At 46.8% G+C, this 24,237-nt stretch overlaps 1 protein-coding gene across 1 annotated transcript in view; it reads left to right on the top strand.

Annotated features, from left to right (window-relative positions):
* Positions 1-858: 858 nt before the first annotated feature.
* Positions 859-24,237, top strand: part of LRIG1 (leucine rich repeats and immunoglobulin like domains 1) — a 119,023-nt gene continuing 95,644 nt past the window's right edge. The window contains exon 1 of the mRNA XM_067755122.1: positions 859-1,088. Within this exon, the coding sequence (XP_067611223.1) occupies positions 859-1,088 (230 nt within the window). The remainder of the gene's footprint in view (positions 1,089-24,237) is intronic.

The following is a 24,237-nucleotide window of genomic DNA, read 5'->3' as shown; positions in this document are numbered from 1 at the left end:
GTGGGGCGGGGTGGCCCGAGAGGCAGGAGGGGCGGGATCATGGCGAGAGCTCCAATGGGCGTCCAAGCTGGCCGCCGTGGACCCCGTCAGCCAATGAGCAGCAGGCGGGGGGCGGGGCGGGGCGCTGTTGCAAAGCCTCCAACGTGGGCCGGCTGGAGGCCGCGGGGCAAGAAGCCCAGGGGGTGTGCGAGGGCTAGCGGCTGGGGGCGGGGCCTCGGGGATCGGCCGGGGCTGCGCCCCGGGGAGGCGAGCTGCTAGCGGTTGATTGTTCGGTTGCGAAGTGTGCGGGGTTCTCGCAGAGCGGAGGAGCCGTGCGGAGCCCGGAACTGCGTGCGCGCGCTCTGTCTTCGGCGCTGGGACAGCGAGGCGCACCGGGTCTTTGGAGCAGTGCGGGGTTGGCCGCGCCGTCCAGCCCGGAGTCTGCAGCTGGACGCTCGTAGCGGCGAGGAAGATGCCCACGGGCGCAGAGCTCCGGCTGCGAGCCTGAGCGCCTTCCTCGCAGCGGCGGCGGCACTTGGCGTGCACGGGGACTCCGAAGCTCGGCCAGGAGCGCGGCGGGAGAACGAGGAGTGCCGGCCAAGCACCCTTTGCCCGGATCCGTGGGGTTCGCAGCGGGCACGGGCGGGTCGGCCCGGATGGGCGCGGGGTTCGCGGCCCCCTGCGGGCGCTGCGGAGCGGCTCGGGCACCGGGGGCCCGCTGAACGCCGGAGTCGCCGCCGCAGAGAGAACTTGTGCCGGCGGCCATGTCCCGGCGCGGAGCCTAGTGCTGAGCGGAGCCCCCGCTGGCCCGCCCGCGCCTGCGGTCGACCCGGACCTCGCAGCCCCAGCGCCGGGAGTTCGCTGCGCGCTCCAGACAAGATGGCGCGGCCGGTCCGGCGAGCGCTCGGGGCCCCGCGCCGCTCGCCTTGTCTTCTCCTCCACTGGCTGCTGCTGCTGCTGGTGCTACTTCGGCTGGAGCCCGCATCGGCCGCGGCCGGCCCGCGGGCGCCCTGCGCTGCCGCCTGCACTTGCGCTGGGGACTCGCTGGACTGCGGCGGGCGCGGGCTGGCGGCGCTGCCCGGGGACCTGCCCGTCTGGACGCGGAGCCTGTGAGTGCCGCCCTTTCCGTCCTCCCCGCGCCCCGGGACGCTGTCACTTGGGGACGGGGCGGCAGGGGTGTTTCCCCGGGAAAGGGGTGCGGATTGAGTTGCTTGTATGTGAAGTTGAATGAGCGGGAAAACTGTTCGCCTGGGATCGTAGTGGTGGTCCTTGGGGGTCCGGAGGAGAGAGGGCGTGCGTGCGAAGAAGTCGGGATGGGAAAAGCGTGCGTCTCGTGAGGATCTGGATGTGCGCGAGCGTGGGTCTTGGGGATCTGGAGGAGGAAAGTGTACCTCGTGGGGGGAAGGATGTGATCGAGCGTGGGATTTGGGGTATGAAGGTGAGCGAGTGTGGGTCTTGAGGTTCTGGAGGAGAAGAAAGTGTCGTGGGGGTCTGGAGGTGAGTGAGCGTGGCTCCTGAAGGCCATCTGGGAGTTGGTGAGTGGGTGGGATTCTGGAGGTAAGAGAACGTGAGTAAAGAGTCAGGAGGTGAGGCTGTATGTCTGTGGGTGGAGAGTGGGAAACATCTGGAGGGGAGAGAGTGAGGAAGTCTGTCTGGGGGTCCCCGGGTGTTTCTTTTTTTCCCTTCTGTAACCCAACTCTCTGTTGTCTGAGCTGCTTGGCCTTCCAGTGGGTAATGAATGAAGGTGACTTTTGCCTCCAGTCTTCCATTTACATTATTTATTAGTGAGAGTGTGTGTAGCCGCCTCCTCATCTCCCCGGGACCTTGGTGGCCCGACTTGGCTCAGGCCCGGGGCAGAAGGACATCCTCTGAGCCCTTCCCTGGAGGACCCCCTGAGTTATCGGGCTTTGAGAGTTCCTGGAGATCTGTGACTGCTGGAAGTTGGTCCTTTTCCACCTGGTTGGCATTTTAGGGAACTGTGTTCCAGACCCTTCCTGTCTGTTCCCTAGGGGACCCATTGGGCTTGACGATCCAGTGGAGTGGGGCCCATCCTCTAGCATTTCTCCTCTATAAACGGTGCAAATTAGTTTTGGAGTATTGCTACTTTGGAAGAGCGTGCCAGGCTCTGGGTTGATTTAAGCAGAGTGTGTTTTACCCGCAAGAGGCTCTTTTCTGTGCTGTCCAGATTTTGGCCTATCCGGACTTGGTGGGACACTTCTTACAGGAGGTTTGGCAGGAAAACAACAACACCACCACATTAGATTTCTGTAAACATGGTAGAATGTCATAGGCTTTAAAAATTTCTGACAAATCTAGTCCATGAGTCAAAATGCTGTCCAGTTATCAGTAATTAACATCTCTGCAGAACTGTTAGTACCTTCCAGAAGAGGCCTAGGTTGAATAGTTCTGCTTTTCAGTTGAATAATTGGACATCTTTCCTAGAATATAGAAGAGGCACAGTAGTAACCTCAGGCGGGACATTCACTGCTCAAAAAAGAGAAAGAAAACTGGTGACACCGGTTTTAACCAACACCTGTGGCTTGATCTAAGAACATGTGGTCTGGGAATCTGGTTGCCGTGAAGGGAAAGAAGGGAAGTTAATTCCTTTCTGACGTGAAGATCCTGTACCTTTGAGAGCGGGGCACAGATCTTTAACTTGGACCACGCTGCACATGGGTCACTAGTGATCAGTCCTACAGAGTTCTGCAACTGGACCGTTGACTTACGTGTAGGATTTCTCTTCAGTATTCTGCTGTTTCTTTGGAATTCCCTTAGGGAAGACCAGTGATCAAGGTGTGGGTTTTAACACAGGTGGTGGCTGTGTAAGGTAGTGGGGGATAGAGCCCAGCGTTGTCATTAGGTAGTATTGTATTTAGTTGTGGTCGTCCTGGGTATTGTGGGTTTTCCTTTACATACTCTTAGTTTTTTAAAAAGTTAAATCACGTGGGTGGGATCAGACTAACATCTTAGGTGTTCACCTTTTGGAAGACTGACTCCCAATGCCAGGTGTCAGTGGCATCGTGGGGAAGGCACTTAGTTCAGAAGTGGTGGCTTCCTGGAGAGGACAGGGTGTCCTCTGTTTTCACTTTCCTGTGGCCACAAGATCCACTTTGCCTTGCCCTTTAATTTCTGGAGCAAAACTACTGGTTGTTTGGAGGGCTTTCTGTCTGCCTAAGGAGTGACATTTCACAAGTCATAAATACCTTTAAAACTGCAGTCTTTTCTCTTTTCCTCACACAGCTGATGATTAGTAAATACCAAACTGGCTGTTTTGAGCTTCAGTTAGGCTTGATTATACTGATGATGGTGTTAACGGATTCGATTTTAAGATATGAGTAGTATGGCTTCTGGTTAGTATGTGGCAATGTGGTATTCAGTACAGAATGTATATCCTTTGAAAAATGTTTGTCAAGTTTTTTTTTTTCTGATTAAAGAAAAAGCAAGCAAATGTGTTTTTATTTTTCCCTAGACTTCAGATTTCTCCATTTAAGTCATTAGTCTTAGTCTAAATTTTGCATCAGGATATTTATATCTTTTATATTCCTGGCTATGATTCAGTAAGACTTTAGGGGAGAAAGTCTCTGTCTATAATATAATAAAATACCTTATAGTTTCACCACGTTTACACCCTCCGAGTCCATTGTGTCTAGAAAATGCTTTGAGCTAGTTTATAACCCCATGAACTAGATTTACTGCAGCTAGTTCAAACAATTTCAGGCTGTGGGTTTGAGATAGAAGGGAACCTGTGGCTTTATGGAATTTTTTTTTTTTTTTTTTTTTTTTGCTTTTGTAAACAGTGCATCTAATTTTGGAGTTGCTCCTAAGCCCCACATAAGGAAAGTAAAACTCTTTAATAGTGGATGTAAATGCGGTTTGAATAGCAGAACTGGAGTGGCGCTGGGAGAAAGGAAAGTACGTTCATTCCCAGGGCCTGAGGATAACTTATTCAACACAATAACTTATAGTTGTAGTAGTTGAGCCATTACTTGAGTTTGCCGTCCCATTACGTAGGTGCGATTGGCCTTGTCCAACCAGCACATTCATAAATAGCTCCCAGCACTGCCACTCCCTATTCCAACTTCCCAGAACCTTAGAAGAAGTTGAACTTCTTAGAACTCAGATGTTTGCTTTCTTTGAAATTATTTTGGAGAGCATGGCTTCAGAAGCTCTTTAAGACGCGTTAAACGCAATGTACCTTAGACTCTTGTCTGTGGCATGAAGTTGAGCACAGTATTGCTTGCTTACAGGGTCTGGCAGCTAGCTCAATGATGGCCTAATGGGATTGTGATAGGAAGGCAGGCAGGCCCTTGGAGGAGGAACAAATGATTCTCCTCAGTGTGGAAGGAAGATGACATGGCATTCGGAAGCAAGGACATCCCTTAAAGGTCACCGAGTGTGGTTATTCTGAGTCACATTAAGACATCTGTATTGATTTGGGTCTCTTTGTATTTTGTCTCCCTTCGTGTTTGCAGTACCGAACCTGGGTGACTTAATAGAACCTCTGTTGGTTTGGGCACCAAAGTGGTGCTTATGATTACATTAGAAAATAAACGCAGGTCCCTTGGTGGTTGCCATTGTAGTTGGGAAGCATAGAGGGCCTTTGTCTTTCAAATTTTACAGCTGTGCTGGAAGGCCCAGGTGTTGGGGTGTTGTGAATTAAGGGTTTGGAAAATATTTTCCATCCTGTTTATGCAAATTAGATTTAAAGTGCAGATGACCAAATTGTTCCAGAACCTAAGCTGAGATTCTTGTGTGTGTGTGTGTGTTTTTAAGAAGTAGATTCTTGTCTGGATTACCCCGAGGTCTTCTCTTCTGCCCATTTTCCTCTTTGAGTCTCTGTATCACTTAAGAAGAACTCAGCACACCATGAGCATCTTCCGATTGGTGGGGGTGGGCAAAGCGTTTTTCTGAATAGGGACCCTTTCGAACACAGGGTAATGGGCAGAGAGAAAATCTGAAAAGTGCAAGTGCTTTTAAAGTTTTGGGCAGCTTTAGTCTGAGCTCAGAGTCCTTTTCTTTGCAACAAGTGTCACAAGCCTGGCCTCAATTCCCCTGCATGATGGAGCACTTATCTGTTAAGAGTTTTCTGACACTTTTTTTGAGTTAAGTGGAAGTCTGGGAAATGAAATTGGTTGCCTTTTTAAGGGACAGGATTTAAGTCCCTCTGATATGAAATTATGGCCGTAAAATCTAATTTTTGAGGACTGTGAAATTAGGAAGTGCCGGGAGACCCCCAGGGCCCAATACAAATGAACTGTGTTGGCCCATGGTGCCTCTTGCCTTTAGGGTACGTCAGGGCTGTTCTTGCTCCTCTTTTCCAAGGGACTGTGTTAAAAAGCGTGCTTTCCTTTTCCGGAATTACACTGGGTCACCAGATTTCCCAACCTTTGGACTTTTGAATGTATTGTCGGCAGTAATTCTTCATCTCCAGAAAGATGACGATTCTGTGCAGAGTAATGAGAGCTGGTTCCCAGTGGATGTCCGGATGCGCGGGCCCGCCAGCCCTGCTCCAGGGGCCGCAAGTTTCTCTCCCTGCCGTGTTAATGCCTTGGCCTGAGTTCCCCACTCAGCCTTCCCTGAGCACGTTGGGATGGCCTCTGGCTGACCTTTTTCTCTCCCTCAAACACCACGCTCACAATGAAAGGGCCTCTCCCCCATTCTGCAGAGGTGTCTCCCTGGTGCAAAGGCTTTTCAGCATCTTCTCTTTCAGAGTGGACAGGAATGCGAGAGAGCTACTAGGGTTTTGTGTGACTTAACAATGCCCCCGGCCCAGTTCTGTGCACCTGCTGTAGCCCGGAAGGTCTGTTATCCGGGAAAGGAGGTTGTTTAAAATAGCCATTGGTTATTTTAAAAGTGACACCAGAGAGGGAAATCTGGGAAGGGGATTCGTAGAATTGAAAGTCGCTCAATAAGCAGTCAAGGATGTTTGTGGTACCAAGGTCGTTGGCTTAAAACTCAAAGGGATTCCTCTGACGTACCCCATAAGTTGAAAGACTTCAAGTTTCATGAGCAGGCCTGATTTTCAACGACTTGTGAATGAGTTTGGTGATATTAACTCATTGGGGACCTTCCCCCTCCTCAGCAACTGCAACTTGAAACCCTGGGGGTCTTTTAGAGCAGGGCTCTGGGCTGTGTTAATATTCAGAGCTGTTTACAATGGATGCAGTTTCAAAGGCTGAAGGCATTGTCTTGAGACAGGAGGGAGGAGAGGTGGGAGGAAAGTCCCCAGGCAGAGGAGGGGAAGTATCTAAAAATCTCCAATGTTCCCTGGCAGGTGGCGAATTTAGGAACCGTTAGCGGGGTTTTTTAATGACTTAAGCATGGCATTGAACCTGTGGGTCCATTCCATCTACCTCCCGGCTTCAGTTCATGGTGTCTGTCAGTAATGTGGCTGTCTTCTGCCCATTAAAGTGTAGGAATCCGTCAGAAACTCAGATGTTTTTATGTCCTCACGGAAAGAAGTAGGACTTTGAAGACCAGAGGTTAAAATTTTCACAATAGTTAACCCTCTTGGAGTTATTTTTTTCTGTATAACTGCAGGGTTTAGAATAGTAGTCCAGACTTACCTAATAATTGGCCAACTGTAGGACTAAGCCTGAGAAATTTTCTACTGAAGAACCTGATAGACGATTGTTGCCATGAAGCAAAATTAATAGTTAAATCAGGATTACAGAAAAAATGAATATTGTGATTTGTCTGTGGTCTAACTGAAAGTTGCCAATTTGTACCCTGGCTTTGTTTTTTTATGGGCTTTTTTTTTTGGTGGGGGCATGCTTGTGAATTTTTCTTAGCCAAAGGCTTTATGCTTTAGTATAAACATACTATACTAGTATGTTTATATAATTTAATAGTTTACGTGTGGTTTCAATATAAGTACTTTACGCATAATCTTCTGAAACGCAAGCTATAAACCCAGTCTGCTTATAAAAGTCGCTCTTTTTTTTAAAAAGCTGCTTCCCTATTTCCCTGGGTTTCGTGCTTTTCATGTCCTGCCTTCAGGTGTTCTCTTTGTCCTCTGGGTGGGTATTTGATGCCCGATTGCATCCTGGGTCTTGGGTTGGGTTATTGATGGGGAAAAGAGCCGGTGAGGGCAAAGCTTTCCTTCACTCTTACTCTGTTAATTATTTGGATGCCTCATCCCTGCTGGTCACACCCAGTGCTCACCATTCACTAGGGAATAGTGATGAAGAGATTGGAAATTATTTCTAGGGTCCATTCCTGGCTCCACCACCCCACAGCTGTGTGTGTGATTTGTGGCGAACCTCTTCCCTTTGTCTCTAAAAAGGGGATCATAATATTCTATCTTAAGCTGCTGTGAAGACTAAGTTAGGTGACACGTGTATTCAGCCCAGTCCAGCGTGAATCAGTCACCTCAGGCTGAGGCCCCAGTAACTCACGTTTTGCATCCTCTCATGGCAAGTCTCTCCAAGTCAGAGTTCCTGGTGACAGAGGCTTCCTGGGAAAAGTTTACTTTTCTGATAATGAAGATCTCTTTTGGCGTAAGCAGGTGGCAGGGCTCACAACCCAAACAGCCTTCTGCCGTGAAGTTTTTGGTGGTATGTATAGAGTGAAACTTTATGTGCCCTTGGGAAGCTCAAGACAAATTCAGGGGGGAAGCTATGAACAGTTGCAAAAAATTAGATGAATTATGCAATTAGCAAAAATGATTGAGGTGGTTTATAAATGTATTCCAGTTGTGCAAATACTTCTGTCTACTGAACATTACCCTTCTGGGAGGTGGGGTATGGGAAGGAGGCCGGGAAGTGAGAGGCCCTTAAACTAATAATTTTATCCCATTATTTCCCAGGGTTTCATTGAAACTGAGCCCTATGAGATGCTCGGTCAATTGCTTGGAAACATGCAGATGTGCTCTTCCAATCAAGGGTTAGGTTGCAGGCTGGGGCCGGCTGAATCCTGCGCTGTACCCACTTCTCTTTGGAAATGTTTGGGGGAGGAGGTGTGAGGGGAGATGATTGTGGGGTTGTGTGCAGAGAGCTGGAGAGCTCTGACATTTTTCGTTTGTTTTGGTTTGTTTGCCATTGTACAGTAACTTTGTAGGGGACACGGGCAGTGAGCACAGGGTCATCTGAGGAATCTGGCAAGGATGCCACCTGAAAAGCCATTTGCTTTTGCTCATGCACCTGTACCTGCATCCCTTCCCCCGTGAATGGCCATGATTCACAGCCTTGCCCACGTGAACGGCTACGATTGTTTGCGTCTTTATTACTATTTAATCTAGCATAACCGGTAAAGCCCATTGTGTGAACAACCAATCCGTTCATCTCTGCAAGTCCTAATACATCTTGGTTTCCTTATGAACCAGGATGCAGGTTCCAATCACTGCTTGTTCAGTTTATTTTGGCAAAAGGTGGCATTCAGAGAGTTTAAAGAAAGCATGGCCTGTCTCTTTTTAAGCACTTTGCATTGATTATTCTTTCAACTTTTATGGTGCCCAGGTCTCTAATCTTTTATGATCTGCAAATATTTTTTTTCTCAAGTTGTCTTATTATTAGGAAGAAAATGAATGGAATGGGTGAGGGTTTGCCCTGCAGTAGAGTTGCCTAAATGCTAAGAAACAAGATAATGGGGTTTTTTTTTTTGCTGATTAAAAACAAATCACACAACTTCATCTTCTAAGACTGCTTTATACAGCATTTATAAAGTGTCACCCTCCCCCACCTCCACTTCCTCACTTCCTGTCCTTTGCTCCTTCCACCAGTTTATAATTTGCCATTCAAGTAATGTGGCGCTTATCTTGGCCAGGACATACGTTGCACTGATAAATTCTTTCTCGCTGGTTTACCGTACTTGATGATAGCCTGTTAGATACAATGAGAAGAATTGAGCACTTTAAAACTGGAGAATGGATAATCTCACTTTAGTTCCAAATTTTGTAGTGGCCTTGCTCTTCGTTTGAAAGCATTTGTACCCCCAGCAGTGGCACTTTGGACTGGATAAAAAGACAGTGACACACGGGGCTCTGCCTGGGGAGTGACAGCTACTCACTGACTGGCAGTTCCCCCTCCCCTCCCCCCTCCCCTCCCCCCCTCCCCTCCCCCCTCCCCTCCCCCCTCCCCTCCCCCCTCCCCTCCCCTCCCCCTCCCCTCCCCCCTCCCCTCCCCCTCCCCTCCCCCTCCCCTCCCCCTCCCCTCCCCCTCCCCTCCCCTCCCCTCCCCTCCCCTCCCCTCCCCTCCCCCTCCCCTCCCCCTCCCCCCCTCCCTCCCCCTCCCTCCCCTCCCTCCCCCTCCCTCCCCCTCCCCTCCCCCTCCCTCCCCCTCCCCTCCCCCTCCCCTCCCCTCCCCTCCCCTCCCCTCCCCTCCCCTCCCCTCCCCTCCCCTCCCCCCTCCCCTCCCCCTCCCCCTCCCCTCCCCTCCCCCTCCCCCTCCCCTCCCCTCCCCTCCCTCCCCCTCCCCTCCCCTCCCCCCTCCCCTCCCCTCCCTCGCCCTCCCTCCCTCCCCTCCCCCCTCCCCTCCCCCCTCATTATTTATTTTTGGCTGCATTGGGTCTTCTCTTGCTGCGCCTGGGTTTTCTCTAGTTGTGGCAAGCGGGGACTGCTCTTCTTTGTGGTGTGTGGGCTTCTCATTTCAGTGGCTTCTCTTTGTTGCAGAGCGTGGGCTGTAGGTGCACGGGCTCAGTAGTTGTTGCTCCCGACATGTAGGATCTTCCCAGACCAGGGCTCAAACCCGTGTCCCTTGCATTGGCAGGCAGATTATTAACCGCTGTGCCACCAGGGACGTCCCACAGCTTCTCTTTCTAGTGAGGGGAAGATCTGAAAAGTCTGATTTAAAAAGAAAAAAATTCTGAATTAATGGAACATTAGATATGCAGCCAAGAACTTAAAAAACTAAGTCACTTATGTTGGTATAGGGTGTTTTTTCTTACCTTTTTATTAGGGAGATTACAGGCATCTACACAAGGGGACAGAATAATGTAGCGCATTTTATGTACCATCCCCCAGCGTCAACAAATAGCCGCTTATGGCTCCTTTTTATTAAATTTTTTATAAAATTTTTAAAAGTTACTTTCCAATTACAGTTATTGTGAAATATTGGCTATAATCCCTGAGTTGTACAATACATCCTTGAGCCTATCTTGTACCCAGTAGTTTGTACCTCTCATTCCCCCACCCCGTATATTGTCCCCCCCCCAACTGGTAACCGCTAGTTTGTTCTCTAAGTCTGAGTCTGCTGCTTTTTTGTTATATTCCTTAGTTTGTTGTATTTTTTAGATTCCATGTGTAAGTGATATCATACAGTATTTGTTTTTCTCTGTCTGACGTATTTCACTGAGCATAATGCCCTCCAAGTCCATCCACGTTGCTGCAAATGGCGAATTTCGTTCTTTTTTGTTGCTGAATAGTATTCCAGTGTGTGTGTGTGTGTGTGTGTGTGTATCATATCTTCTTTATCCATTCATCTATTGATGGGCACTTAGGTTGTTTCCGTATGTTGGCAGTTTAAGTAATACTGCTGTGAACACTGGGGTGCATGTATCTTTTTGAATTAGTCTTTTTGCTTTTTCGGATACGTACCCAGGAGTGGCGTTGCTGGGTCATATGGTAATTCTATTCTTAGTTTTTTGAGCCGCCTACATACTGTTTTCCACAGTGGCTGCACCAGTTTACATTCCCACCAGCAGTGCACCAGGGTTCCCTTTGCTCCACACCCTCTCCAGCTTTTTTTATTTGTGTTCTTCTTGGTGATAATGGCTCCTCTTGTTTGAGCTATGCCTTAACACACTTGTCCCCTTCCATTTGGAAACAGATCCAAGCATATCACTTCATCTGTAAATGTATAGGTTTTTAAAAATGAAGATATAAGTATTTTTTGAGAAAATTTCAATTTCATTTCATTCACTGTGGGGTGGTTTAAAGAAATGTGAACTTGGACAGCCTTGGGGGAAAAAATCAGCATTTATTTTGAGTCTGTTTTTTCCAAAGGGAATTGTGGTAAGCTATACATTTAAAGAATGTTTATTGAGTGCATACTGTGTACACTCTTAATTTATATGTTCTCAGAATACAGTTTTTCTCTCTCTCTTGTGGGAGGTACTTAGAAAGTTCTTTTGTGCTAGAGTCCTTTGCCAGAAATGGGTAATTCTGAGGAACTCTCATCTCTCCCCATGTAGCTCTTAATTGGGCGGCTTCTACTATGCTGTTAATTGTTGATTAGAATCCTTTAGCGAACAAACATAATTCCGAATGGGTCATTTAAAAAGTGATATTTCAGATATTGTTGGTTAATAGAGGGGTAATTAGCCATTGGTTGTAGTTAAGTCATGAGTCTGAATTGAGTTAACTATTGTTTACTTTGTAAGGCCTGACCCTCCAGCTGTGGCTACTTGAGGCTGCTTTAAATAGAGTTGGAGGCACCCTGGAAGAAAATCCCCCAAAAGCAAAGAACTACAGTCCTGGAACCCTCTGTGCTTGATTTAAACTTCACACAGATTTGAAAATGCTTTTCTTCAAGTAGCTGCAGAATGCTTTGGTTTTGTTTTGTCCAAGTCCATAGTTTAATTTCTCCACAGCCTGTTACTTCGTTGGTTAGGAGAGCCTTTTAGGACAGATTTCATGGTGGTTGCAGCTTAATTAGGAATCCAAATGGGAGTTACATAGTCATTCACTTTATCAGAGTCTGTGGAATGATTTCCATATTCTGTTTCTGAAAATCGAATTCTGTGTAGATTATGTAGTCTTCGTTGGTTTTAAATGCTGTCCAACACGGTCAGGTTAAACTCATGGTTGTTTTAAGCTTAATTAAATTGATATCATATTTGATTAGATACCATCTTACGTGGATACTGTGTTTAGGAAAGTGGAAACACAGTCCAAAGGGTTTAAGAAAGATTTAACAGGGGAGGAGGTGCAGGGTGGGGGGTACTTAGAATTGAGAAATTCTGACTGAGTTTAATTTCAGTTTTGTAAGTTAGGAGAAATTCATTCTTTCATCTGATTTCAGCAGTGTGATACCTTGGTCCAGCAACATGCATCTTGCTTATATTTTAATTTTTTTTTTTTAATTAAAAACATTTTTTTTTTTTCCTGTGATTTCCTCCCTCCACCTGGGCTGGTGTGAGTTTCTGGCACACAAGCTCCCAGTGCTTGCAAAACTTATAAACAGCCAGAAGAGCTTGTTGCTTCCAGGAAGTTGGTTGTTGATCCAGCAACGTGATGGATGCAGAAGCCGCAGCTCAAATGGGATGGGGTTTCCTTTCGTCTTGGGAGGAGAGGAGATCCAGAAAGCGATCTGAAATGTTTTATAGCTCTTGAGGTCTGCCTCATCCCAAATTCCTTTGAATGTTTTCTCAGATTCGGTGTCTGTGTGGGACTCTTGGCCACAGTGGTTTGGCCTCATCGATGGTTGTGTTCTGTCCAAGAGAAAAATCTTCTATGGAGCTTTTTGGATTCTTTCACAAGTTCATTTGAAACAGTACTGTGAATTGATTAAATTATAGTACATTCCAGACTGTCCTAAAATAAAGACTTGCTGAACTCAAATATTTTTTTGTGGGGGGGGACTGTCTAGGGAACTTTATTATATGTGAAATCTGGGAGCTCAGTGTATCTTTCTGGGCAGAAATGAGCCCACATTTTCAAGAACCCCTTCGTAAAGGGGTTCTTGACCAAAGAGGGCTAAAAATTATTGACCTAAAAGGAAAAAAAATAGTTGTCTTAAAGCTGTGAAGGCAGGAATGTGGATGGATGGAAAAGAGCCCATGGCTGGGTATCAGGAGACTTTGGGGTTTTGTCCCAGCTCTGCCCCTGATTGGCAGTGTGACCTTGAGCTGATCAGTTAATTTCCTTTCTGTAAAGGGGATGTATGACTTCTACATACATACAGGTATATGAGTCTATCCGAATTGAAACAAAGAAGGAATAAACTGACTACTCATTGGCTGGTAAGAATCAGTCAATGGATCTGTGTGTCTAGGATACTTACCTAAAAGTCACCTTTGCATATTTGGTGTTTCTGAGTGGAATCCTCAGATGGGAAACATGGATTTCCATGTTTCCAGCAGAGGGAAACATGGTGTGCTTGGGGGACTCTCAGTGAGGGAGTTAATGCAGGGGGCAAATACCCCACCGTATTTCTTTCTTTGATCGTTGCCTCTTTTTCCCTCTGACCTGAAGAAAACTATGGAAGCTGGCGCAGACCTACTTTAGATCTTCAATTTAGCTTTTTAAGATCTTAGGTCACAAAAGGCAAATAAATTGAGGGCCTGTTTTTTCAAGAGTCACTTATCTCTGCCTTTCTTAGGGCCACTGCAGGCAGCATGTCTCTCAAGTGGGCCTTCATTGCGTAGTTCTGACGAGTGAAGTTGTAGGTGGTGTTGATAAGCTGCCTGAAGTGAGTAGGTGAGCCACCTATAGCCGATTCACTAGGAATCGCCTGAGGAAGGGCAGCTACACACCACTTCATCAGTCCTCTCTGAGCTGGTTCGCCATTGACAACGTGCAGGGAACGTGGTGGGTATCAGCGTAGCTTTTAACCCTTTCACCAGGGAGCTCTTTTGAGGTTGCCTTTCAAGGTGGAAACTCAACAGCTTAATATGTACAGTCCCGGGGCTTGAGTTCTCCAATTTTGAAGTCTTTCTCGTACTCTTTTTTTGGTCAAGTTCATACCAAGTGACCTATCTGCCTGGGTCTTCATTGGTTCCCTCTTGGTCAAACGCTGGTCTTGAAAACTGTGGTCCCTGTCACAATTGGACTCCTTAGAAGACTTTGTCGTGCCGAGCCTGGGAGCTTTTATTTTCTGTGTCCTGAATATCCACCTTTCTTCCACGTGGAGTTTGTGCCGTCAGTGGAATCTCTTGGGCTTTTCTTCCCCTTCCGCTCATTCTTTGTCATGTACGCTTTCGTAAGGTGGAACCTTTGGATTTTTCTCTCTTTTTTTTCTTTAGAACTAGTTCTTGGAATCTGGGACCTTGTTTGGGGCTACAGCTAAAATGCAGTGAAGTTGGAGGCACAATTAGTGGTTTAGAACTTCCGGACAGGAAGTTTAACAAGAGTTAGGGACTACTTAGGACTAAAGGAAATGGTCCAACGAACTAGACTTTCATTTTTTTAATATTCTCCCTTTAAGACCTAAAGGTGGCCTTTGCCCATGTGCTTCTGAGATCAAAATAGGCCAAATAGTCCCCCCACTCTTCCACAAGCTTCTTTTGTCAACATTAGACACTCTCTCTGTTATTCGCTTGACTTTGTTCCGATGGATTTATTATTTCTATCTTGTCCTCTCCCAGAGGAAAGCGTCTCTCTGGTTAGGTGAGTTTTCACACATCCCTGTCTCTTTTTCTCCACTTAGACTTGAAAGCAGCAGGATTGTTCACTTCCATGTACCCAGGAATCCTTGATAATTGTTTGTTTGTTGCCCGATAGCTCTCCTTCTTGGGGCTTGGTGCACCTTTTTTCTGGGCAGAAAGGATCCCATGTTTTCATTGTGTCTGGAAAGGGTTCTGTAATTTACCCTCCAAGTGTGATTACTCCTAATTGACCTGTGCTGAGGACTTAACAAAAGGGTTTTTTGGAGTTGAGATATAAGGAGCAAAAGGCCATTTTCTTTGTGCTGAAGATCTGTTTTCCCATGAAGAGCCAGCTGATGGGTAAAGGGATGAATTCAGGCGCTTTCTTCAATCGTGGTACTTCCTGTAGCGGGGACCTTCAGGGAGAACGCATAGCTTGCGTTTTGTCTGAATTTATATGTTGAAGAGCACTTTTGCAGAGAATATTTGACCTAAAACAAAAATTATGGATGGGCCTCCCTTCCTTTACCCTTTACCCTTATTTTCTACTCTCTGCTTGAGAACCACTTCAAAGAATCAGATGTGTTGGTGCCAGACGCCATGCAGTTATTGTTAAAAGAATTTGGAAATATAATTGAAAACAAACTTTGTTGAGCAGAGCAGATCTAGGCGAGTTCTTACTTTGAGGGAGAAGGGAATTCCAAGTTTTTGCTCTATTTGGAGCTGATGTCTCTGAACACTTGTTCTGCGAGATGAATCATCTGTGAATTCTACATCTGGGAGTTATATATTGGGAAATGGCATTCTTTTTAAATGTAGAAGAAACACAAAAGCTTAAAGTTACATTGTAGTTGGAAAATTCTAGTCAGAGTTTTAAAAAATGAGCACTGAGGTGAAATTGGCAGAATGATTGGACATGAGCTTGTGATCCCTGAAATAGACATGTCCATATTTGGAAAGCAATATGACGGCCACGCTTATTTACTGAGACCCCTCCCTTTGTTTTGAGACAGATGACATTTAAAAAAAGTTTTATAAACATCAACTTATCAGAATCATTAGTTAAGGCAAATGTGACATGAGAGTCTGAATTTATTTTAGCATTTGTCTTGAACTTTTAAAGTTTAAGCTGTGTTAACCCATGAAAAGGCCAGAACAGTGCAGCATTTCAGGATCTACTGGGGAAGATAATACTGTGTTCCTGTCCTCTACAAAGCCCCCTTCATGTCACATGTGTGATGATGGGGGTGTTGGTGGTGGAGATGAGGCAGCCATGCTTTTAGGTGGCACAGTGGTAGCAGTGGTGGTGCTTATGTCTACCGTCCTGGGTGACTTTGGGCAGTTTACTTAGCTTCCCTCTGACTCCGTTCCCTCTAACGTTAAATGAGGATAATCATAGTGCCCACCTCACTCAACTTGTTATGAGGACAAAATTGAAATACTTTATAATTGTTAGAAGGGGGCCCAACACATAGCAGTAAGTTTGTGTTTTTGCATCAGGACACATGGACATGCACTCATTTAATTGTCATCTTCACTCTGTGAAATATCTTATGTCTTTGTTATGCCCGAGGCCCAGAGTGGTTGAATAACCTGCCCAGAATCTTGCACCTTTCCCGAGTTAGAACCCACACCCGACTCTACATAGCGGTATTTAGAAAGAATCCAGTGAGACTGGCGTTGTCTGCTTTCTTGTGTTTCTCTTGCCTCCCTTTCAAGTTTCTGAATTCCTTGAGGCCTGTGATTGGCCGATCACCTCCTTGGTGGCCTAAAGCACCTAACACTTAGTTCTATGGACGGTGCTCCGTAAATGGTGTCTAGAAGCGCACGTGTCTTCGTTGGCAGGCTGGTGTGTCAGCATCCATTTCTGTGTGCCCCTTTGGTGCAGGGGGTGGCAGCCTGCGCGTATGTCTCGCCATCTGTTGTTTATTGTTTCTGCGAGGTTGTGGTTTGTGTTCCTGTTCTATGTTTCTTTGGTTTCTGGAGCAACTGCGAATATTATATGCCCGGGGATCAAAAAAAGTAAACTATTTTAAACAGTAAAGTATCCTTGGGTTTGGAAAGTGTTTTTCTCAAATGCGTGTGTATTTGGTGGCTTTATTATAATCCCACTGATGTATCGGCAGACAATTTGCAGATCGAGGCACCTTTAAAAGATGGGCGAGTCCTAGGCTGGCTTTGTGTAACCGGCTTACAAACAGCCTTGGTCATAAGGCCCTGGTGTTAACACTGACCTGAGTGGTGTATTTTTAACTCAAGAACATATAAACAGTTAGGCCAGCCGATGGAGTGTGTACTCTGCCTGAGATCCTTGGTGTGCCTTGGGCTGTGCGGCCCTGTGCGCTGGTATGTCGTCCTGGGAGACTGCCGTGGCCATCAGTGACCCACTGCCCGCCACCCCCACCCCTTCATTTTAAGAAAGGACTACAGCAAAGATGGAAAGAAGGTGATTAGGTGGATAAATTTTATGTTCAGTTTTCTTCTATAATCTTTGTGTTATGCAGACTTTACGGGAAGTAGAAAACTTTTTACTCCCATCTCTTCTGCTCCACCCCCTCCAGCCATGGGGATCTTGGCAGGAGTCACACATTGGAACATACGACTCCCATTGCCTAACTGCCCTGGCCGTCCACCTGCCTCTCCAGCTTCATCGATCCTTCCTACCTGGTTCCGTGTGCACCGGCCACCCCTTGGGACTTTTTGCAGGCTCTTGGAATACTGCACGCGTCACGTGTCCCTTACATCCTGTTCCCTCCGCCTGGAGGAGCGTTCTTCCCTCTCTGCCTTGCAAACTGCTGCACATCCCCCTTAAATGTCTCTTCTCCTGGAGACCTTTACTGACCTTCCCTGTGGATTAGATTCTTGCCTCAGGGACCCTGCAGTACTTCATACAGAAGTTCCGTGTCCTGATTTGATTAATATCTCACTCCCCCGTTAAACTGTGTCAACGCCCTGGAAGCAGGGACTGGCTTTGGTTCAGACCCACTGTGGTGCTCCCATAATCTAGCATAAAGCCTGGGACACATTAAACGCTCAGGACAGATAGAGGGAGCTGTTGGTATCCATTCTCTTGGGCGTGGCCAAAAAGTTTGTTCGGTTGATGAGCATGTTGAGTAAAGTTCTTGGTGAAAGTGAAAAAAATGTGTCTTTTATTTTTACTTAAAACTGAACGAACTTTTTAGCCAACCCAGTACGTAGTCCTGAAAGTCTTACAGAAATACCCTTCCCAGACAACTGGGATAATTTAACCCTCCCAGGGGCTCAGCTGTCTGTCATTTCTATACCTTGTCTCTTTGACAGTTTGATAGTTTCCTCCATCCTCCACCAGATATTCGTGTTGAGGAACTTGAAAGAATGGAAAGGAAGAAGAAAGAAATGGCAGCCAAGTGGAGAGATGACAAGTACAGGCAGCTGCCACGCCATGCGAAGAACTGACTGTCATTTTAGTCCCTCTGTTGTGGGAAGGTGGCTGTTAAAAGCCCATATCCAAGTACTGTTCCTGAAACCCGTTTCCAGTTTAAGGGACTTGCCTTCCTTCTGGGTCTCTGGTGTCAGGTGGACCAGGCCCGGCACCTTCCTCCGTGTTGTGTTTGGCAAAGGAGCCCACAGTGCATTTTCCACCTGCCTCCATGTTCTCTTCTCTGCTCTCTTGCTGGAGCCAATGTTTGGAATCCATTTTTGCAGAGTCGACACTGCGGGGGAGGGTTGCATCTTACCTAGACCGAGGCTGTCTCGGCACCCTTCCCCTGTGGTTATTTATGCTGAGCCCTGGCCAGGCAGCTGGTTTGGGTTGCCTGGCTCTCCTTTACTTTGCTAAGACCTCTACTTTGACAGAGAGGATGACCAGGCCAGGGTCATTTTTTTTCTCCCTCTTTGCTGGCAGAGAGAAAGGCTGTTCTCCTCGACCAGATGAGTTATAAGAACACTAAGGGCAGCGGCTTTCCTGGTGGCGCAGTGGTTAAGAATCCACCTGTCAATGCAGGGGACATGGGTTCGAGCCCTGGTCCAGGAAGATCCCACATGCCGTGGAGCAACTAAGCCCGTGAGCCACAACTACTGAGCCCGCGTGCCGGAACTACCGAAGCCCACGCCCTTAGAGCCTGTGCTCCGTTACAGGAGAAGCCACTGCAGTCAGAAGCCTGCGCACCGCAACGAAGAGTAGCCCCTGCTGGCTGCAACTAGAGAAAGCCCATGGGCAGCAGTGAAGACCCAATGCAGCCAAAAATAAATACATACATACATACATACATACATACATACATACATATATACATATATACATACACACACTAAGGGCAGGTTACTGTGCCCTCCGTGGTTCAGTCCAAAGTAGAAACTTAAGGATTTCCCTGGTGGTGCAGTGGTTAAGAATCCGCCTGCCATTGCAGGGTACATGGGTTCGATCCCTGGTCCGGGAAGATCTCACATGCCACGGAGCAACTAAGCCCGTGAGCCACAACTACTGAGCCTGTGCTCTAGAGCCCATGAGCCACAACTACTGAGCCCACGCACCACAACTGCTGAAGCCTGCGCGCCTAGAGCCCGTGCTCTGCAGCAAGAGAAGCCCCCGTTCGCCGCAACTAGAGAAAGACTGCGCGCAGCAATGAAGACCCAACGCAGCCAAAAATAAATAAATAAATTTATTAAAAATAATAGAAACTTACTGAGAGAGAAGCTTCCAGTGGCTGGAGGCAGTTTGGGCAGACAGATTTCTAAATCTGGCCCCTTTTAGCCTGGTCCTCAGGTGTGGGCAGTCCCCCAGAGATGTTAACAGGAGGCAGTGGAAAAGCTGTGTTCTGCCTGTTGCGCTCTGCTTCAGATGTTTATTTTAATGGTGTCAAGGTCTTGGGCTCTGTAGGAAGACCCTTTTGTACCCGGTAAGCTGAGGAAGGTGACTTGAAGGGGTTTTGTGCCATGAACCTGCTAGCCTAGTTACCATGCATTTATTTAATTTAATTGACTGATTGATTGATTTGCTGTGCTGCGCAGCTCGCGGGGTCTTAGTTCCCTGACCAGGGATTTAACCTGCGCCCTCAGCAGTGAAAGCCTAACCACCAGACCACCAGGGAATTCCCTGTGAATTTACTTTATTTACTTTTAATTTTCTGGTGACACATGGTAGACACATATAGTGCATAAAGAGGAAACTACACAAGAAAAAAGAATACTTGATCTTATTCTCCATTGATAAATATCACTTTGGTGTATACATTTCCAATAATGTCTGTGGTTGAGTAGTATTTCAAGTTATATTTTTTTAAACAAAGTTAGGGTTACTATTCACTTGTAATTCTGCTTTTTAAAAAATTTTTAATCGAGGAATAATTGACATTATATTCGTTTCAGGTGTATGTACAACAGAACGTGTGCTTTTTTTTTAAGACTCAGTATCATCAATATTTTCTCCAACTTTAAACATTTAAATAAATATGGTTTAAGTCATAATTAGACTTCCCTGCTATTGTGTATTTAGGTTTTTTCTTAAACTGTGGTAAACATCCTTATACATATATGTTTATACATCTCTTATTTCCTTAGGATGAGTTAAATCTAAGTTGCTCTGGATATGGAAATTCTTAAGACTTGGCACTGCTGTTCCTAAGAGGCCACAGATTTAAGATTTACATGTGAAATTTTGCCCGTTTTCCCTTCACAAGCATGAGATTGCTATCTTTCTCTAACCACACACCAGTTTGATACATGTTAATGGCATTGGATTACTTTAATCTGTGTTTCTTCGGTTGGCAAGGCCGCAGATCTTTGCTGGTGTTACCCATGGACACTTCCTTTTTTTAAGTTTCCTTCTTTGTCTCAGGCTCTGTTAGCCAAATAATTTCTCTTAGTGCCCTCAACTGTGAACTTCAGGCTCGAACACACATCCATATCCCTAATTCTTAGAGGTGATGTGTTTCTGAAAGCATGAAAAGCCTCCCCCCGCCCCCGGTGTCATTGCCTGGAAAACTGTGCTTGTGTGTGGGTGTGTCCATTTCCTAGTTTGGTTTTGCCTCTGAACTAGGAAATGCCTGTGTGTTCTTCTTAGACCAGAGTTGATTGTGCGTCCCAGAGGGGGATGTCACAGTGGCTTTGTGGGTCCCCAGAAGTCACCCCGGCCTGCCACCCTGCCTGCAGAGCGAGCCCGCCTGTGCCCAACCCGCCCCACCCCATCTGTGGCCGGCATGCCTGGCACCTCCAGCTGGTAGGAATCAGAGCAGATTAGCGTGGCGGAGAACCCTTCAGGAGCAGCTTCCAGCAAATGGAAATTATTTTAAAACAAATTGATGTGGTTTTTCTGTCAAACCTACTTGGAGCATAAACAAGGTTGGATGGTAAGCAGCTTCCCTTCCACAAACGAGCCCGTGTTTAGAATGTGGCTTTCGGCAAAGTAAACATGGTCTCGAAAGTGAGTTGTCCTGGTGTGTGTCTGACTTGAAAAGTAAAAGTAGTGCCCTCCCCAGCATCCTTGTAGACTGCCTGATGGCCCTTGGGATGTCCCTTCTCGCTCATCTGTCTTCCTGCCACAGATATCATGACTTCCTGGAAAGGTTTAAAAGGTAAGGAGTAATTTGGTGTTGAAAGGGAAAGAAACGCCAGGTTCATTTCTGTGGTAAGATCAACATGTTAATCTTACCCCCTTGCCAGGAATATCAGAAACATCTTGTGAAATAACGTAGCTCTGTATGAGTGTGGGCGTGTGGACACACGTACCCTTTGACCTGGGCATCTTTGAATTGTCTGTGCCTTACAAGGTAGTTCCTCCATCCCAGGGACAATGTCGGCTTTATTCAATTGGCCACAGCCTCCCTAGAAGGCGAAACAAGGCTTTTAATGTTCTGATTATATATTAATGAACAACCAGGCCAAGGGACCCTTGCCAAAAAAGCTACAAAGTGAGAAAGCCACCAATATCAGAGTGAACTTTGCACTCTGAAAGTGTGAATGATGTTGGGTGAAAGAAGTTTATTGCATAAGGGGAGCAACTGGAATCTCTTTGATGTTGGTTGGCATCCTGGCCCCATTAGACTTTTGGACTTCCCAGTTAACTGCATGTTTGCTGGCGAGGGCTGGGCTGCGGTGTGGTACCTGCAGTCTAGGGGGACACGTTCTTGACCAGAAGGGACCCAGCACACCTGTGGGGGAAGGTGGGGAGGGCAGGGGATGTGGAGGTGTTGGCCATTTGCATCTGCTTTCAATCAGCGTCAACAAATTTTTAATATAAAACTGAAACGTATAGTCTCACCACCACCACCACCACCCCCGCCGACTTTTCCTCTGGAAGGACTTTTCCCGAAATAGCATGCTCTTTTTCTAAAATCTGCCTGCCTGAACCACAGAAAGGGGTCAGATCTTAATCAGTTAGATCTTAATCTAGCTAATTTATTTTCTCCCCATTGTGGTGACATTTCCTCCTGCCTCTGGCTTGTTCTTCATTTTCGAATGGCTGGCCGTCGGGAAAACCCTGCTTTCCACAGCCTTATTAAATAATTACTAAAAAAAGAAGAAAAAAATGCTCTTTTGAAATCTTGAGAATTTGTTTTCTGTGGGGGGATAAACTCCAGCTGAGGTTTTCCACTTCTGACAGATTCATGGGCAGAGCCATGGTCATGAGTGTAGTATAGTTTAGGAAGCAAGAAGGAGTTGATTGGGTGGAAGGGGTTTCAGAGGTGGTACCGTGCCTTTACCATCTGAAATGTGGGTATTTTGCCTGTACCCCACTTCATTTATCTCCTAGCACTTAGAGGAAAAGGTTGTTTCTGCATTTGTGTGGTAGAGAAGTAGCTAGGTGGCATTTTCAGTCTGGAATTTTGAAAGCCTGTTAAGGCAGAAGGTTTTGTGTTTTGTTTTTTTATAACAGATTCATTGAAATATAATTTCAATATCATAGAAGCCATCCTTTTAAACTATGTGAGTCAGGGTTTTTAGTATATTCACAGAGTTGTACAACCGTCACTACTAATTCTAGCACATCTTCATCACCGAGGGACAAAACCCTATTCCCTTAGCAGGCGCCCCCCGCCACTCTTTCTTCTTCTCAACCCCTTGCAACATCTGCTTTCTGTCCCTCTGGATTTGCCTATTCTGGACATTTCATGTAAATGGAATCATATAAGTGGCCTTTTGTGTCTGGGTTCTTCCATGTTGTAGCATGTATCAGCAGTTCTTTCCTTTTTATGGCTGAATAATATTCCCTTGTTTGGACAGACCACACTGGGTTTATCCGTTCACGAGTTGATGGACTTTTTGGCTAATGTGAATAATGCTGCTATGAACATCGGTGTACAACTTCTTGTATGAATGTGTGTTTTCATGTGTCTTGGGGAGATACCTAGGACTGGAATTGCTGGGTCATATGGTAACTCTGTGTTTGAGAAGCTGCTGGGCTGTTTTGCACGGAAGCTGCACACCCCCTTTTGCAATTTCATCAGCAGCAAATAAAGGTTCCCATTTCTCCTCAGCCTCACCAATACTTGTTATTATTGTCTGTCTGTTTAATTATAGCCGTTCTGGTGGGTATGAAGTGGTATCTCCTTGTGGTTCTGATTTGCATTTCCCTAATGACTAGTGATGCTGAGAATCTTTTCATGTGCGTCTTGGCCATTTGTATATCTTCTTCGGAGAAATATTTCTTCATTTTCTTCGCCATTATTTTTTCAGCTGTGTCATTTGTCTTTTTGTTGAGTTGTAAGAAGGGCATGTTTTAAAAAGAGACAGGTCATAACATTTTGGATGAATTGAATTCCCCAGATAGAGAAATGTCTCTGTCTTATGTTCCTTAGGTGAGCAGAATTTTATTTTTAAGATTTTAAAGACTTTTAAAATCTTCAGGTAGAAATATAACGTGCGGCACTTGCCCGTTTTATTTGCTTGAGTTGTCTCCCTGTTTGTAATCCCAGGCGAAGGAGGAAATGTGGCAGAACAGAACAATAGTTATTCCTGCAGCAAATCCAGATTTCAGACCCTCTGGGGGAGCTTACTTATCACGCCATGTTGGCCCCTGGGAGAATGGGAGAATTTGCCCTCCTGTAACCTAAGGAAATTTGCTGTGCACATGCATTTACAGCCAGGTCTGACCATTTTCTCTGCAGTTCCTCTGCTCCAGGGCAAGGCTGCCTCTGCCGACAGAGCTTCGCAGCTATAAATTAGACAGAAATGTGGTCCTGAGGCTGTCCAAATGCAGCCAGGGTAATTGCTCTGGACAGGTTTACAATAGGGAGGTGTGAAGTGCTTGGTGGAGACCGGAAGCTGCGGGGAGGGCCCACATGTTGAACTTGGGCCGCTTCGGGGTGGTAGGCTGACACAGCTAATTGAAAACTGTGGCCCTGGTGGCTTTTAATGAGAAAGGAAGCCGAGGCTTTGCACGCGGTTTCCTTTACAGCGAGAAGCCAGAGGGAGAGCGGCCGGTGGGGTTACTCGGGGGGTCAGTACTGCACCTCTGCAGGCACTGGGAACCCTGGGCCCGGGCTGGAGGGCCCGATGGCCTGTTATGTGTTTTTCATTTCTTACTCCCTAGTCCCCTTCTAGGTGAGCGGAATGGAGAGAGGTGGGGGGTCCCAGGCGGTAGTGTGGCACTTGAGAGAAGGCCGACAGGTACGCTTTGGGAAAAGCGTTGACAGCCCATCTTTGGTGAGCCACCGATTTAGGTGGACTGGCCAGTGGGCTGATTGTTATTGAAATGGTGATGACGTGGTGGCCTTCTGTTAGTCCTCCAGGGAGCCAGTAGGCATTTTCTGACTCTTCCACTGACCTTGGAGTCTGAATCTGTGGTGCCATGGCCTGGGAATCTGCATTTTAAGCAGTTCTACGGGGGGCTTGGCTTTCAGGTGTGAAGTGTGAGGCTCGTTGCCCTGGACGGTGGGGTCCCTTTGGCTCAGCTTCACATCCCTGTGGTACCAGGTGCCTGTCCCCCTGTCTCCCGCCCTCCCGCCTCTGCCGTCGCTTGATACCAGGTGCCTTCTGAGCTCAGGTGACGGGGGACTGGGTGTTTCCTTCACCAGCTGAGCCGTTTCCTCCCTTCAGGGC

The sequence above is a fragment of the Pseudorca crassidens genome, chromosome 10 (assembly GCF_039906515.1).
Source record: "Pseudorca crassidens isolate mPseCra1 chromosome 10, mPseCra1.hap1, whole genome shotgun sequence".
In the NCBI taxonomy this organism is placed as follows: Eukaryota; Metazoa; Chordata; class Mammalia; order Artiodactyla; family Delphinidae; genus Pseudorca; species Pseudorca crassidens.
This window is presented reverse-complemented; position numbering and strand designations above follow the sequence as displayed.